This window comes from Mus pahari, chromosome 1, assembly GCF_900095145.1.
Source record: "Mus pahari chromosome 1, PAHARI_EIJ_v1.1, whole genome shotgun sequence".
Classification (NCBI taxonomy): Eukaryota; Metazoa; Chordata; class Mammalia; order Rodentia; family Muridae; genus Mus; species Mus pahari.
In genome coordinates this window covers 95,911,865-95,923,904 of record NC_034590.1, presented here as the reverse complement: position 1 = coordinate 95,923,904, position 12,040 = coordinate 95,911,865, and the positions used below count along the sequence as shown (strand labels likewise).

Below are 12,040 nucleotides of genomic sequence, written 5' to 3'. Positions count from 1 at the left end.
CCTGCCTCTGCCTCCTGAGCGCTGGGATTAAAGGCGTGCGCCACCACGCCCAGTTCCAGCTCTCCTTTTTTAAATCAGTCAGTCAGTCAGTCAGTCTTTTTTTTTTTTTTTTTGAGATAGGGTTTCTCTGTGTAACAGCTCTGGCTGTCCAGAAACTTGTTTTGTAGACCACGCTGGCCTCGGATTCACAGAGATCCACCTGCCTATGCCTCCCAAGTGCTGGGATCAAAGGTGTGTGCCATCACTTTTTGACTCAGCAGGCTTTTTGCAATAGGCCTTGGCACTGCCAGTATATGCAGCATTATAAGGAATGCAGGCATTATGTTTCCTGGCCCTGTGCTTCCAAGGTCCTGCTGATGTCCAACACAAGGTCCAAAGGCAATGGGCCCCAGCGTCACCAACAGTACTGCCCATCTTCCTCTGAACTTCCTCCTGTCTGTCCCAAATTCCTCCCTGACCTGTCACCATCCGCATCTTTCCAGATGGATCTGACGTTTGTTGGTGTTGTGGGCATGTTGGATCCACCCCGCAAGGAGGTCACAGGCTCTATCCAGCTGTGTCGTGATGCTGGGATCCGAGTGATCATGATCACTGGTGACAACAAGGGTACAGCCATCGCCATCTGCCGACGGATTGGCATCTTTTCGGAGAATGAGGAAGTGACAGATCGTGCCTACACTGGCCGCGAGTTTGATGATCTGCCCCTGGCTGAGCAGCGGGAGGCCTGCAGACGCGCCTGCTGCTTCGCTCGTGTGGAGCCCTCACACAAGTCCAAGATTGTGGAATACCTGCAGTCCTATGATGAGATCACAGCCATGGTAAGAAGTCCCAGAGAGCTGCCTGGGTCAAGGCTCTGAGTGTCCCCATGCATGCCCGGAGGGGAGGGACTCTGTTGCTGCATGGAGTCTGAGGTGGAGAAATATCCAGAACCTGGAGTTTCTCACTTTCTCCTTCTGTCTTCAGACAGGGGATGGTGTCAATGATGCCCCTGCTCTGAAGAAGGCCGAGATTGGCATTGCCATGGGATCTGGTACTGCTGTGGCTAAGACAGCCTCCGAGATGGTACTAGCTGATGATAACTTCTCCACCATTGTGGCTGCTGTGGAGGAAGGCCGAGCCATCTACAACAACATGAAGCAGTTCATCCGCTACCTCATTTCCTCCAATGTGGGCGAGGTGGTCTGGTGAGCAGCCAGGGCAGGCATCCAGAAAAAAAACCCAACAGGGCTGAGGGGGTTGATCATGGGACTTGAAAACATTAATGTATGACTTTCTTCCCTTGGCAGTATCTTCTTGACAGCAGCTCTGGGGCTGCCCGAGGCTCTGATCCCTGTGCAGCTGCTATGGGTGAACTTGGTGACTGATGGCCTCCCTGCTACTGCCCTGGGATTCAACCCACCTGACCTGGACATCATGGACCGTCCCCCCCGGAGTCCCAAGGAGCCTCTTATCAGTGGCTGGCTCTTTTTCCGCTACATGGCAATTGGGGGTGAGCAAGAAGGGACTCAACAACCTTTCCCAGCCTTTGGGACCGACCTTGTCCCGGATACCAGCTTTTCCCAATTCAAGCTGCCCAAAGTCAGCTGTCTCCAGCTGTGTGAGGCCTTCCTGATACTTAACTCCTCATCCCTGACCGCAGCTCCTTTCTTCTCCCTACCACAGGCTATGTGGGTGCAGCCACTGTAGGAGCAGCTGCCTGGTGGTTCTTGTATGCAGAGGATGGGCCTCATGTCAGCTACCATCAGCTGGTAGGGAGGAGGCTGGGGAGGTGGGCCCTGAGAGGGTGTGCTGAAGGCGTCTGTGGGGCTCAGGCTTCTGTCTCTTCCTCTGTAGACTCATTTCATGCAGTGCACCGAGCACAACCCTGAATTCGATGGCCTGGACTGTGAGGTCTTTGAGGCCCCCGAGCCCATGACCATGGCCTTGTCTGTGTTGGTGACCATCGAGATGTGCAATGCTCTCAACAGGTAGGCCCTGTCCACTTGGATGGGCCCTGTGCCTTCATGTTCTCCCTACCTCTCTTCTGCCTTACCACATCTTTCTCTGTATCCCTGTCTCTCTCTCCATCTGCCTGGCCTTTGTCCTAGCTTGTCTGAGAACCAGTCCCTGCTGCGGATGCCGCCCTGGGTGAACATCTGGCTGCTTGGTTCCATCTGCCTGTCCATGTCCCTCCACTTCCTCATCCTCTATGTCGACCCCCTGCCGGTGAGCTGTCACTTCTCTGCCCCGGGGGAGCCTATGCAGAGCATGTGACCACAGAGTGCTCACAGGGTGTGGTACTTTAGGCTACCCTGGTCCCCCTTTCCTCCTGAGGAGGCACTTGTCATTCCTGATGCCTGCTGTCCCCTTCTCAGATGATCTTCAAGCTCCGGGCCCTGGACTTTACCCAGTGGCTCATGGTCCTCAAGATCTCACTGCCAGTCATCGGGCTAGACGAGCTTCTCAAATTCATTGCTCGGAACTATCTGGAGGGTAAGGGACATCTCTTTTTCCCTGTACCCAGTCCTTTGCAGAGCCCCTGCCCTCTGCGCCGCGAACACGCGCCACAAGTTAACCCCCCCTTCCTTTGTAGGTAGGTAGGTAAGTTCTTTTTAGCCCTGGTGGGACCAGTGTCCCCCAGGGAGGGCAACCCAAGCCCTGTCCCCACTCTGGCCATGACTGGTGGAATTTTTCTCCCAACCTGCTCAGCCCCATGGCTCCGAGGGCCTCCTTCCCTCTTGATAACGGCCTCTCTCTGTCCTCTCTGGCCATAGGATAACCAACCCCCTCCTCCATGTCTTTGAACCGTGTCACAGGTATTTCCCTACCCGCCCTGCCCCAGCTGCTGTACCCTGCCGCTCGCCCACCAGCCCATGCGCACCCCTGCGGTCACTCGCGCTCGCAGCTCTCCCTGGAGCCACTGCTGCTGTTGCCACTGCCCGCTTCCACACGAGGGCCATGCCGTTACTGTGGGCACTGGCAGCTGTGAGGCTGTGTCCTGGCCGTCCAGTCTGCTGGGCTGGGCTGGGCTGCGCTGCGTCGCGCTGGCTGTCTCTGCTGCTGGGGCTGCGGTGGCTGGGGGCGGGATGGGGTCTGGCATACCACAGGTGAGTAGGGAAAGGGGCCCTTGGGCCCCTCCAGGTGAGTGTGCAGGAGATGCGCAAGGAGATGCGGCTCTCCCTCCAGTGCCCACCTGCTCCATCCCCGGCCTTTCTTATTCCAGATCCAGAAGACGAAAGAAGGAAGTAACCAGCCCTTGTGCCCTGTATTCCCCACCCTAATAGCAATGCATCTTCAGCCAAAGCTGAGGCACAGACCCTTCTTCCCCCTCAATTCTGTTTATAAATAAAGTCCTCCACCCCTCATCCCCTTCAGCAACCCGCTCTCCCTCCGAACCTTGTAAATCCCCTTCCCGCCCTCATGGGGCTTGCAGGGACAAGGCAACTGACTAGCTGATTGCTTATTTATTGAAAATAAATGACAGAAAAGTCTGGCCTCGCTTCCTTATATCTTGGGGCCTGTTTCAGGTGCCTACGGACAAATATCTTAGTGTCGTACAGTCCAGAAAGCAGTTGTGTGTCCCAGGGCCTCTGTGTGAGGAGCCCACTGATCCAACAGCTTCTAGCCACAAGCTGGATGTGCCAGAGAGTGAGACTGGCTACTGGCCTGAGGTGACAGGGTGGGAGAGCTGGATCCATGAGGGAGCATGGCAGCCCGAAAGCCACCGGGCTCAGCTTGCACTTTGGTTCTGGAAGGAGGCTGGGACCCTCTTCCCGGTGTCATCCCTGAGGGCAGGCCCAGGACCCTCTTCCTGGTGTCATCCCTGAGGGCAGGCCCAGCCATCCAGGTTTGCAGCTGATGAACTCTAATTCTGAGACCTGCAGTTCATGCCTCACAGTTCTTGTAGAGAAAGGGGCAGCTTCCCCAGCAGGGAAGCCTCTCGTCTGGCCCCTCAAGAGTCTTTAATGTCCCTGATGTCCCTGAGGGGTGCCTCATCCAGGATGCTATGCACTTGCTCCAGAGTCCCAGCTTGGCGGATCCGCTCCAGGCGTACCTGTGTGGTTGGGTGGGCAATATGGAAAGCCCCGTGGAGGAAACAATCCCTGCCTGACCAGCCAGCCCCGAGTCAGCTCCACAGAATCAATCTGTGTTCGGATGGGATCAGGGAAAGGAATGAGTCCCAGGGGCTCGGCTTGAAGTCTGGGTGTTGCTGGCCATCGCTGTGGCTGACGGCATGAATCTGTCTGTCATACAGTAGGGCATGCAAGAGAGCGTCCATATTTATGAGGTTTAGCTTAGGGGGGAAAGACTAGACTTAGAAATGGGACCTATCCTAATTAGGGACTGTCCTGGTGAGACCCAGGACAAGTCACTCAGAGCCATACCAGCCAGGTAGGAAAGGCCAGGTCATACCTGTAGGGCCTGGGACAGCCGTACAAAGTCCCTCTGCACCTGTTCACTGGTCTCGAGCTCAGCCTGCAGCCGGAGTGTCTTGGCTCTCTGCTCTGAGAGGAGATCTGTGAGCTGGGCCTGCAAGGACAAGATGTGGAGCTGGGGCCTGACTCATCTTGGGGCTAGATGGGTGGCCACAGCCATGGGGTGACCCACGTTGGTGTCCCTTCAATACCACCAGACTCTGGCCTCCTCTGGCTGGAGCCAGGTGGCTGCTGCGGGGCTTCCTGCCACCTGGTCTGAGGGAGACATGAAGGGTGTGAGGAGAGCCATCCCTACATAGCTGTATTCCTCAAGCTAGGCCACCCGGCGCCACTCACCTTGCTCTGCTCCTGCTGGACCCGCTCCGTCTCGATTCTCAGGCTGCACAGGGAGGCTGGGAAGTCAAGGCGCAAGGAGACCGGAGGTCAGGCCCACATGGTCCCAGCCCCACTGTGGTAACCCTCCACAAGGTGCTGATCCTACTCACCCTCCAGCACGTCTGTAGGAGGAAGAGGGAAGAGGTCAGAACGGATCCCCAGCGCACCTCCTCCTGATGTGATGCCCATATCCCTGATCCAGGAGGCCCTGTGGCAGCTTTGATCGTTGTCCCTTACCTGTTTCTTCTCGCTGCACCCTCAGCTGCCCCTCTAGACTGGCCTTGGCTGCTGTCTCCTCGTCCAGTGCCTCCCGCAGCTTCACAATTTCAATGCGCAGGCGCTCAGCCTCGTGCTCCTGTGCCCGCTGCCTGGCCCGCGCCTGTTGCCTGGTGTGCCGCACCAGCAGATGTAGCTCCTGCCAAGAGACACAGGGGCCTGATGGGTGCAGGGCAGAAAAGGAGGGCAGGGACCACTGGCCAGGTGGAGAGTGTGGGAAGGGGGGGGAAGGGAGTTAAAACAGCCAAGAAACCAGATGCCACAGTCAGAGAGGACAGCAAGCCGTGGGTCTACAGGGGGATGAAGGGATGGGAGACTATGACTACCACATGATATAGAAGACTTTCAAGAGGGCTGGAAAGATGGCTCAGCGGGTAAGAGCACTGACTGCTCTTCCAGAGGTCCCAAGTTCAAATCCCAGCGACCACATGGTGGCTCACAACCATCTGTAACGGGATCTGATGCCCTCTTTTGGAGTGTCTGAAGACAGGTACAGTGCACTTACATATAATAAATAAATAAATAAATAAATAAATAAATAAATAAATAAATAAATCTTAAAAAAAAAAGTCAAGGGTTCAAAATATGGTCCAAGTGTACAGTGCTTGTCCAGCACTTGTGGTATGGTGGTAACCCCAGCAATGGGGACAGTAAGGGGTGCAGTAAAAATGGCAAACATAACCACTGTTCCCTTCACTTTGGCCAGCGCTTTTTAATTCTTTTTCTTCATGCCAATCCTGGGAAGACAGTATGGGTGCATTCATCAGATGAAGAAAGCAAGTCTCAGATGCAGCTAATACAAGAGAGCAGGGTCTGTCCTCAGGTCTCCTTGGAGAGGAGACAGCCACAGGCTGCTGACACTAGGCTTTTGGTGTGATGTACCTGGATGGAGCTTGGCAGGGCCTCATCCTGGTCCTCCCGCTGCTCTGAGCCCTGGAGGGCAGAGGGTGGCAGCTGCTCAGCCCGGAGCCCTCGATTTTCTTCATTCAGTCTTTTAACCTCTTGGCTCAGGCACTTGTGAGAAGTGGCCAGTTCTGCCTAGGGACAGTTCAAAGCACAAAGCAATTAGACAGATGGGTGTCTGTAGTCTCAGAGGCTAACCCCCCAAGTCCCATGGCTAGCTAGACTGACATCTAAAAAGCCCTGGCCTCCTGACCTGCTGAAAAAAAGAAAAAAAAAATTTGAGTTGGGTTTTTTTTTTGTGTGTGTGTGTGTGTGTGTGTGTGTAGCACTGGCTGTCCTGGAACTCACTATGTAGACCAGGCTGGCCTCAAACCCAGATATCCTCCTGTCTCTGCCTCCTGAATGCTGGGATTAAGGGTGCATACACTAACTGGTTCAAGAAGAAACTCTTTCCCCACCCCCCCTCAGTCTCTAAGCTCTTCAGATTCTGTCCCTGTGGACACACAGGCAGCCTCAGCCCACTGTGGGCATTTCATTAAATGGCATATTTTTTAAAGGCTTGCTTCGTGTTCACGAGTGTCTGCCTATATGTATGCATGTATGTGTATCTAAACACCACATGTGAGCCTAGTGCTCATAGAGGCAAGGAGGGGATGTCAGATCTCTTGGAACTGTAGTTACAGATGGTTGTTAGCTGCCACATGGGTGCTGAGAACCAAACCTGGGTCCTGTGAAAAGAGCAGTCGGAGCTTTTAGGTCCTAGGCCATCTCTCCAGCTGCATTCACCGCTCCCCACCCCCCAACACACCCCCTTCCCATTCCTACCCTCATCCCCTGCTTTGAGACAGAGTCTCACTGTGTGTCATGGTTGGCCTAAACTTGTGATCCTCTGATCTCAGCTTTCTAAGAGCTGCGACAGGTAAGTCCATGCTACCTCTGGCAACACATCTTTTTGTTTTTTAAGCCCAAGCCTTGAGGTCTGAACCTGCTAAGTAGTCAAGAATGACTTTTTTTTTTTTTTTAATTTATGAGCATGAGTGTGAATGTTTGCCTGAATGTGGAATGTGCACCACGTGTGTCCTGGTGCCTGAGAAAGCCACAAGAGGGCACTGGATACCCTAAAACTGGAGTTACAGATAGATGTGAGCCACCACTAAAGTACTCCCTAGGAACTGGACCCAGGTTGCATGTCAGAAGAGGGCGTCAGATCCCATTACAGATGGTTGTGAGCCACCATGTGGTTGCTGGGAATTGAACTCAGGACCTCTGGAAGAGCAGTCAGTGCTCTTACCTGCTGAGCCGTCTCTCCAGCCTCCATGTTCTACTTCTCCATATTTCTCTGAGCTATTTCTCCAGGCCCTTCTGCCTCCCCCTCCTCCTGAGTGTTACGGTTACATGCATGTGCCACCATACCTCGTCAGTTTATAAGGTGCTGGAGATTGAACCCAGGACTTCATGAATGCCAGACAAGCACAATAGTGCTTTTTAAAAATATATTTTTATCATGTGTGTGTGTGTTTACTGGGTAACGTATCGCCCTGCTGTAGTCCAGGCTAACAGAAAACTCATGAACCTCTGTCTCAAAAGTCCTGCACACTGGGCTCACAGCTGACTTCAAATGCACACGTGTGCACGCACAAGCATGTGTGAAGGTCAGAGGTCAACCTGCCGAATCAGTTCTCTCATTCACACGGGTCCTGGAGATCCAACTCCGGTCGTCTTACCCACTTGAGCCAGCTTGCTAGTCCCCAAAACATGCTTTTTTAAGCACTAAAATAATTGCCAACTTTAAAACTAGGAGGCAGTAGACACATTTCCAGATCTCGGACTCCTCGTCTGACCACACGGCCCTCACACACTTCGGAGTGGGGTTGCTCAGTGTTGCTCTTCTCTCAGCTCTTCTGACTCGACAGACTATAGGCTCCGTTAGCTCAGTACATAGACGGTAGGGAGCACACTTCAAGGTTGTGGGGTTAGTTCAAGATTACACAGCTCTGGCCAGTCAGGCTGCCCCCCAAATCTTCACTCACCTAGTGAGAGCAGCCGGGTGGGGGCGGGGGGAACAGGGGGACGGCAGGATCCACGTCCTGTCTTTCCATGCCCTCTGGGACCCCGGGGTGGTCCTGACCCTTCCTCTTACCCCCAGGCCCACTCACCATCTGCAGCTGCACGCGCTCTTGGGCCTGGCTCACAGTTCCTTGCAGAGTTCGGAGCAGCTGCTCTGAGTTCTGAACCTGGGCCAGGAGCACCTGCATCTGAGGAGGAAAGAGTGGGAAAGGAGAGGGATGCAGCGACAGGGGGCCAGGGGACCCTGTGGAGCTGGCACTGAGGTTGAACTCACCTGCTTGGCACAGTCCTCATTGCTCCTTCTCAGTCCCTCCTGCAGCTCATTCCGCTCCCGGGTGACACTTTCCAGCTCCTTTTGCAGCTGCCGCCCCTGCCAGACCCAGACCTCACTCACTTTTCAGCTCTGCTGGCAGGGATAGTACCTACTCCTCCCTTCCCCACCCATCCATCCCTCAGGAGGTCCTGCTGCTCCTCCCAAGGGGAAAGGCAGAGAGAGACATTTCACTTCTCTCATCTCTGCTGCTGTCTGCGGAGGTTTTAACTTTTACTGTGTATTGTAATGTGAGGTATGGGCCCCCAAGACCTGGAGTCTGCACTAAACCCTAAGTGACCCTGCCCCCAGGTTATTTCTGATTGGTGAATAAAGACGCCAAAGCCAATAGCTAGCTCAGCAGAAGAGACATATAGGTGAGGTTTAGGTTTCCCAGATTTGGGGTCTGAGAAGAACCATGGGAGGGATAAGGTGCAAGAGGAAGGAGAAGCAGCCATGGGTGAGGCGAGCCATTAAAACAGGGCCCTGGGGGCTGGCCAGTCGAAGTTAAGAGCAGCCCAGATGAGACAGACATACATAGTAAGCAGTAATGACTCGGGGTTATCATAGGAAAGTAGATTCTGATGATGTAGAGGGTAGGTAACCGCCCAGCTCTTGGGCTGTTAAAGACCTACTGTAAATAAAAAAAGCTGTGTGTGTCTTTTATCTGGGAACTAAAGGGTCAAAAGCGGGCTAGAAATCCCAGGGCCGAGATGAAATAATTTCTACAGCAGTTATCTTCTGGGCTAGTTGCAATGCACTTCTCCCCAGCCCTCTGCTGGGACTGAATTCAGGGTCTTGCACAGGCTAGGCAAGTCCTCTACCACGGAGCCACACCCTGACCCTTTTTAGTTTTGTTCTTGACACTTCTCACCACAACATCATCTTCTGCGGCACCTTGTGCGTGCCCTTCCGAAGTTCCCTTGCTGGGAGGGGACCTCCCTCCCTCCCACTGGTCCCTCTGCTGTAGCTTTATAGTGCAAGTCCACATATATCCAGGGAGACAGGAATGTTCCCAGAACCTAGCACAGTCCACTCACCTCTACTTGTAGTTGCTCCCACTGGCTATCTGGAACAAGCTGGTATCCAGGAGGGGGCAGGAAGATGCCCTCAGGGACCAGAGTGCCAGTAGACACCAGAGAAGCAGTCTCTTCCTGCTCAGGGCTGAGGCCTTGGGCGCCTCGCAGGGAGGCACTGCCTGCGGCCCCACCGAGGGAGAAGGAAGAGATGGAGGCACTGTCGTCGCAGTTGTGAGCAAAGGCCTCGGCAGCTGGGCCGGCGTCTCCACTTGGCTCCTCCAAGGGTTCCAGTGGGGGTGAGGGGTTCCTTGACAGTGGGAGCAACTCTGTGGAGCCATGCAGGGAGGCAGGCTGCCTTGGTCGTCTCTAGGGAGGATTGCAGGGAAGAAGCTGGGGCCAGCGTCCTGGGCACCCCTCCTTTCCTCAGCACCTCTGGCTACCCCTCACCTGGATCTCTTGGATCAGCTCTTCCGCCCTCTGCAGCTTCCCCTTCAGCTCCGTAATCTCCTGTTCCATGGGCAACACGATCTCCCGAAGCTTCTCTGAGTCTTCGTGAGCCTGGAGTGACGGGGGCATTGGGAAGTGACAGCCCCTTGATCATGAATGATGGCCTCTCATCCTCCCTGAAGGTTATACCCACCCATTCAAGACTCCAGAACACACGGGTTCTAAGTGCTTCCAGGGAAAGGAGCCAAGGCCATGACTGGCTTCCCCCTGTCCTCTTATTCTTCATAAAATTCCACCCCAACATCCATCGTTTAAAACCGTTTTTACTTATTCTTTTGAGAATTTCATAAATGTATAGAAGTGTTTTGGGGAAAATCCACCCCAGTCCCTCTCTGGCCTCAACATGCATCTTTTTATATCATAGGACCTTAGATATTTTAACTGGGCACAGTTTGAAAACGGTTTCAGTTTTCTGAGACCATCTATACCTCTCAGCTGCTCTGCAACTAAAAGTGATCACATATCTTACTTAGCTTTGGCTAATGAGCTGTGAGCAGGAGCTCAATGTGGGGATTTACAGATCACCTCCTTATAAGAAGGTGTGTCTTTCTTTATCCCATCTTGCTGGCTGGAATGTGGCTATGACTGCTTGGCATTCAAGCAGTCACCTTGGACCATGAGGTGACCTACCAGCTACAGTCAAACAGCAATACAGAAGCCTAAATTTCTCTTTTTTTAAAAAATTAAGGCCGGGCGTGGTGGCGCACGCCTTTAATCCCAGCACTCGGGAGGCAGAGGCAGGTGGATTTCTGAGTTCGAGGCCAGCCTGGTCTACAAAGTGAGTTCCAGGACAGCCAGAGCTATACAGAGAAACCCTGTCTCGAAAAACCAAAAAAAAAAAAAAAAATTAATTTTTCATCTTATGTATATGCACGTTTGGCTGGCATATAGACACACACGGCGTGCCTATCCGGTGCCCACAGAAGCCAGAATAGGGCAGCTGGTCCTCTGGAACTACAGTTACATCAGGTAAGTGCAGGAAGCTGAACCTGGATCCTCTGGAGAAGTAGCGAGTGCCCTGAGCTGCTAAGCTCTCGCTCCAGCCCTGAAGCCTGGGTTTCCAATGGCTGGCAGAACTGCTCCATCAGTCTGGACTTTAGAAAGGAAACCAAACCAAACCGACTTCCTGTCTCACTTAACACCACCGCTGCTGTAGGTTTCCAACCCCGTGCAGCCAGCACTGGGCAGCCTTTCTCTTTCTCCCATCCCAGTTATAAGTTTGAGCTGACGCCCCTGCCCTTTCTCCTGTCCTCACCATAAAGAAAACCATTTCTTGGTTGTCTCCTTTCAAGCCTGGAATCCGCATGGGGTCAGTAAAACAAACAAACAAACAAACAAACAAACAAAACTGTCCCGCCCCGACACATCTCCAGGCAACAGCCAGTCATGCTTCATCTGTTACTACCTTTCTCAACCTATTCCATTTCAATCAACCTCTTGAATTTCCCCAAACTCTCCTTAGACAAACTAAGTTAACACTCCATGTGTCACAGACAGGGTAAACCATCTGAAGCCCTGGGACACACAAGCTGTGCACTGGCCAGCAGAGTGTAGGACAGCCAGCCTTCAAACCTGCGAACAGCACCTTCTAGTGGAAGCAGTATGCCAACGCCTCTCTTTCCCAGGCCCTGGTTTTGTTTTGATTTTTGAGGTAGGATCTTGCATCCTAAGCTGGCCTTGAACTTGGGTTTCTGATTCTCCTTCCTCGACATGTGCCACCATGCAGGGTTTTAGGCAGTGCTGGGACTGAACCCAGGGCTTCCTGCGTGCTAGTCAACCACTCTAGCAACTGAACCACAGCCCTAGCCCTGGGCTCCCATTGGGTCTTTGTTTTCATAGGCAGGATATTTACTCTAGCGCTTGTTTCCTTGGGTTCTAACTACCTACCTACCTCACGGAGCTTCTGTGACATCAAATAAGGTATGAGTACATACCGCTAATAAGAGGGATCATATGGATATAGATGCACTCAGACTTTCTTTTTATTGTCTTTGAGATGGAGTTATTACCAGTGCTGGGATTACAGATATGCACCACAATGCGCAGGTATTAAAAAAAATAATAGAGTGCTTGCCGAGGACGCATGAAATATGAAATATGCTTGTGTTGTGTGTATGTACACATGTACACACACATGCATATACTCTCTCTCTCTCTCTCTCTCCCTC

The 12,040-nt window shown here is 53.1% G+C and overlaps 2 protein-coding genes across 3 annotated transcripts in view; one reads left to right on the top strand and one right to left on the bottom strand.

The window, feature by feature from the left end:
• Positions 1-3,476, top strand: part of Atp2a1 (ATPase sarcoplasmic/endoplasmic reticulum Ca2+ transporting 1) — an 18,383-nt gene extending 14,907 nt beyond the window's left edge. The window contains exons 15-23 of one of the 2 annotated variants that reach the window (XM_021221747.1): positions 483-818; positions 964-1,184; positions 1,287-1,489; positions 1,663-1,748; positions 1,834-1,967; positions 2,088-2,205; positions 2,355-2,472; positions 2,754-2,795; positions 3,203-3,476. In XM_021221747.1, coding sequence (XP_021077406.1) covers positions 483-818; positions 964-1,184; positions 1,287-1,489; positions 1,663-1,748; positions 1,834-1,967; positions 2,088-2,205; positions 2,355-2,472; positions 2,754-2,758 — 1,221 coding nt within the window. In that variant the 3' untranslated portion in view covers positions 2,759-2,795; positions 3,203-3,476. The remainder of the gene's footprint in view (positions 1-482; positions 819-963; positions 1,185-1,286; positions 1,490-1,662; positions 1,749-1,833; positions 1,968-2,087; positions 2,206-2,354; positions 2,473-2,753; positions 2,796-3,202) is intronic. The other variant, XM_021221737.2, reaches the window with a different exon arrangement.
• Rabep2 (rabaptin, RAB GTPase binding effector protein 2) overlaps positions 3,429-12,040 on the bottom strand; it is a 16,445-nt gene continuing 7,833 nt past the window's right edge. Inside the window, exons 4-13 of the mRNA XM_021221761.2 lie at positions 9,813-9,923; positions 9,387-9,731; positions 8,311-8,406; positions 8,126-8,224; positions 5,949-6,104; positions 5,028-5,205; positions 4,901-4,912; positions 4,752-4,807; positions 4,393-4,509; positions 3,429-4,033 (exon numbers count right to left, since the gene is read on the bottom strand). Coding sequence (XP_021077420.1) covers positions 3,932-4,033; positions 4,393-4,509; positions 4,752-4,807; positions 4,901-4,912; positions 5,028-5,205; positions 5,949-6,104; positions 8,126-8,224; positions 8,311-8,406; positions 9,387-9,731; positions 9,813-9,923 — 1,272 coding nt within the window. The 3' untranslated portion in view covers positions 3,429-3,931. The remainder of the gene's footprint in view (positions 4,034-4,392; positions 4,510-4,751; positions 4,808-4,900; positions 4,913-5,027; positions 5,206-5,948; positions 6,105-8,125; positions 8,225-8,310; positions 8,407-9,386; positions 9,732-9,812; positions 9,924-12,040) is intronic.